The sequence below is a fragment of the Montipora capricornis genome, chromosome 3 (assembly GCF_036669925.1).
Source record: "Montipora capricornis isolate CH-2021 chromosome 3, ASM3666992v2, whole genome shotgun sequence".
Classification (NCBI taxonomy): Eukaryota; Metazoa; Cnidaria; class Anthozoa; order Scleractinia; family Acroporidae; genus Montipora; species Montipora capricornis.
Window position 1 is genome coordinate 71,353,591 of NC_090885.1, and position 2,500 is coordinate 71,356,090.

The 2,500-nt window shown below is 43.1% G+C and overlaps 1 protein-coding gene across 1 annotated transcript in view; it reads right to left on the reverse strand.

The window, feature by feature from the left end:
• Positions 1–329: 329 nt before the first annotated feature.
• Positions 330–2,500, reverse strand: part of LOC138043912 (protein canopy homolog 3-like) — an 8,209-nt gene continuing 6,038 nt past the window's right edge. The window contains exons 5-6 of the mRNA XM_068890430.1: positions 1,986–2,103; positions 330–1,235 (exon numbers count right to left, since the gene is read on the reverse strand). Coding sequence (XP_068746531.1) covers positions 469–1,235; positions 1,986–2,103 — 885 coding nt within the window. The 3' untranslated portion in view covers positions 330–468. The remainder of the gene's footprint in view (positions 1,236–1,985; positions 2,104–2,500) is intronic.

Sequence of the window (2,500 nt, forward strand, 5' to 3'; positions counted from 1 at the left end):
CAGGCATTCCAGTCACTAGTTATGTTATATAAGTGCTGGTATAGCCACGGAGCACCCTACATTAGCAAGCTTTTCAATCTTAAGAATGTTAAATATAATTTACGTGGGTTTAGCACAAGGTTGGAACTCCCCCCATTCAACTTGGAGTATATGCATCGATCTTTTACCGTTTTGGTCAGTAAACTGTGGAATGCGTTGTCTCCAATGGTTAGAGAATACACCTTGTCAAATTAAAAATATTGAAATAGTTACGAGGTGATTACAATAACGCGATTTTACTTTTTGAGATGACGTTCTCGATGACGTTGCCGCTGTCTTCTCCATTCCTGTTTTGTGACGTTGCCGTTGCCATAGCTGCCGTCGTTGCTACAACTCCCTAATCTCTCTAATTCAATCGATAGCGTTTTATGTCTTATGAATGTATCTTTCCCCATTTGGTAGATACGCAGGTTCGTTCACATGTTCTCGTCACAATTCATCACCGTAGTGGTGCCTAGGTCGGTCTCGCCAGCGCTTGCGATTTCGTCTTCCGTGTAATATCGTCGATAGAGCGTCCAAGTCATCTATTCTTTTCTTCAGCTCTGAAGCGTCGCGGATTTCTTCAGCTTCTGTCATGTAACGCTGACGCAACTCTCTAAAAACGAACGAGTTCTGCCCAAGAAAATGATCATCAATTTCGTCGTCCTCAAGATCAATTATTCTCGTTCGCAATTCTCGTCTCAAGTCGTCGGGGTCGTCCATTCGTTCAAACCGTCGACGTCGCATATCTCTTCGCACTTCATCGGGAATCCTCGAATCCATGTCGCGTTCCCACGGTTCAACCTCGGTATAATCATCTTCGGTCATTTCTTTGGTTCGGATTTTCCGAAGTTCTCGCCGCAGTCGATCAACATCGTCAATTTCTCGCAGTCTCATCTGAAGTTTGTGTCGCATTCGCTCATCCATTCTTCCTCCGACATGTTCGTTCTTTCTTTTCCGTCGCCTGTCAGATTGTTCTTCGGTCTGCTCCCTGATGAGACGTTGAATTTTCTCCGCGTCATCTTCTTCGGTTGGCTTTGTCTTTGCCTTTTTTTCCCGTGAGGATGTCTTTTCCTTGCCCTTCGACTTTTTCTCTTTGTTTGTCTGTTTGTTAGTTTTCTTTTCTTCAGTCTCGTCCTGTTTCTTGCCTTGTTCCATCTGTCCTGTATTCTTTCCGGCTTCATCCTCCTTTCCGGTTTCAGATTTTTTCAAGCATTCTGCAATGTTCAGAAAACTTCGATGAAGAATACTTAAAATTTTTTAGTCAACCATAGAGGTCCTTCTCTCCATTCATTTTTCTTCCTTCCTCTTCCCCCTATTTTCTCCTAACATATTTCCTTCCTCTCCTCTTTCTGAATCCCTCTTGGTCACCCTCCTTACTTCATCCAGGCCTTCCTTCTTCCTTCCTTCCTACTTGTCGCTCCTTTGCTTCTTCCTCCCCCCCGTCTTCCCTCCTCCTCAATAGGGTCTTTCCCTTTCCCTCTTCCTCCCACCAAATCTCCCTCCTTTACCCATTCATCCACCGATCCATCCACCCTCATCTCTCCTTCATAAAGCATCCTTCTATCCTCCCTACCTCTCTTCTGTTTAAAGCACTCCATCCACTCCTTCATATCGACAAGGTTTCTCTTTTCCTTAAACCGCTCCACGCTTGCACTCCTCTCTTCATCCTCTTATCCCTTCTTTCTCCCTACAAGGTTCCTCTTTACTTTCTTCCTCCATCCCTCCTTCCTGGTATGCTTCCAAGAAAGTGCCTCCCTCACTTCTTCCACTCTCCCTCTTCTCGCCCCCTATCCTTCCTTCCATCCGCCTTCCTTTGTTCCTTTCATTGCTTTCCCCTCTCTCTTGGACTCAGAACACCCACTAACACTTAAAAGCAAAGACAGTCATTTGTTCTAAACCAAAAATGCCGTGATCTCCTGTCTGAGACAGGGTGAGTGCTGTCATAAGTGTTAAGTGTTGCTTACCATCCTCCCCTGGGTTCAACACTCTTTCAATACATAACCACTCTGTGAGATCTTTATCTTGGTGATTCCAATACCACTCTGTCAAATCGTCCTCATACGTTTCCACCATCAGCTCACACTGTACGAGAACAAGACTAATGTGAGTATTGTTTGAGTACAAACGGGGGATGAGATGGACAGGAAACATACTCGATTTCGGAGAGAGGGAAGGAGACCAAGAATGTCCTTCCACGTTTGGAATTGCAAATATAACATCATAGACGCAGAGCACAAGCGTCATGCAAAATGGTGGAAATACAAAATTTATAAAAGCAGCAGCAGACGAAATTGGGTTTTCTGAAGAGAAGTGGCCTTATAAGGCCAAAATCAATCTTAAGTATGAAACATAAATGTATGAATAAAATTTAACAAACTTCAAGGAATAAATGGAAGTTGTCAAGACATTGTCTATGTGTTATTACCTAATAATAACAATAATAATACAAATGAAAAAAATAAAACTTTATTAAACTTTA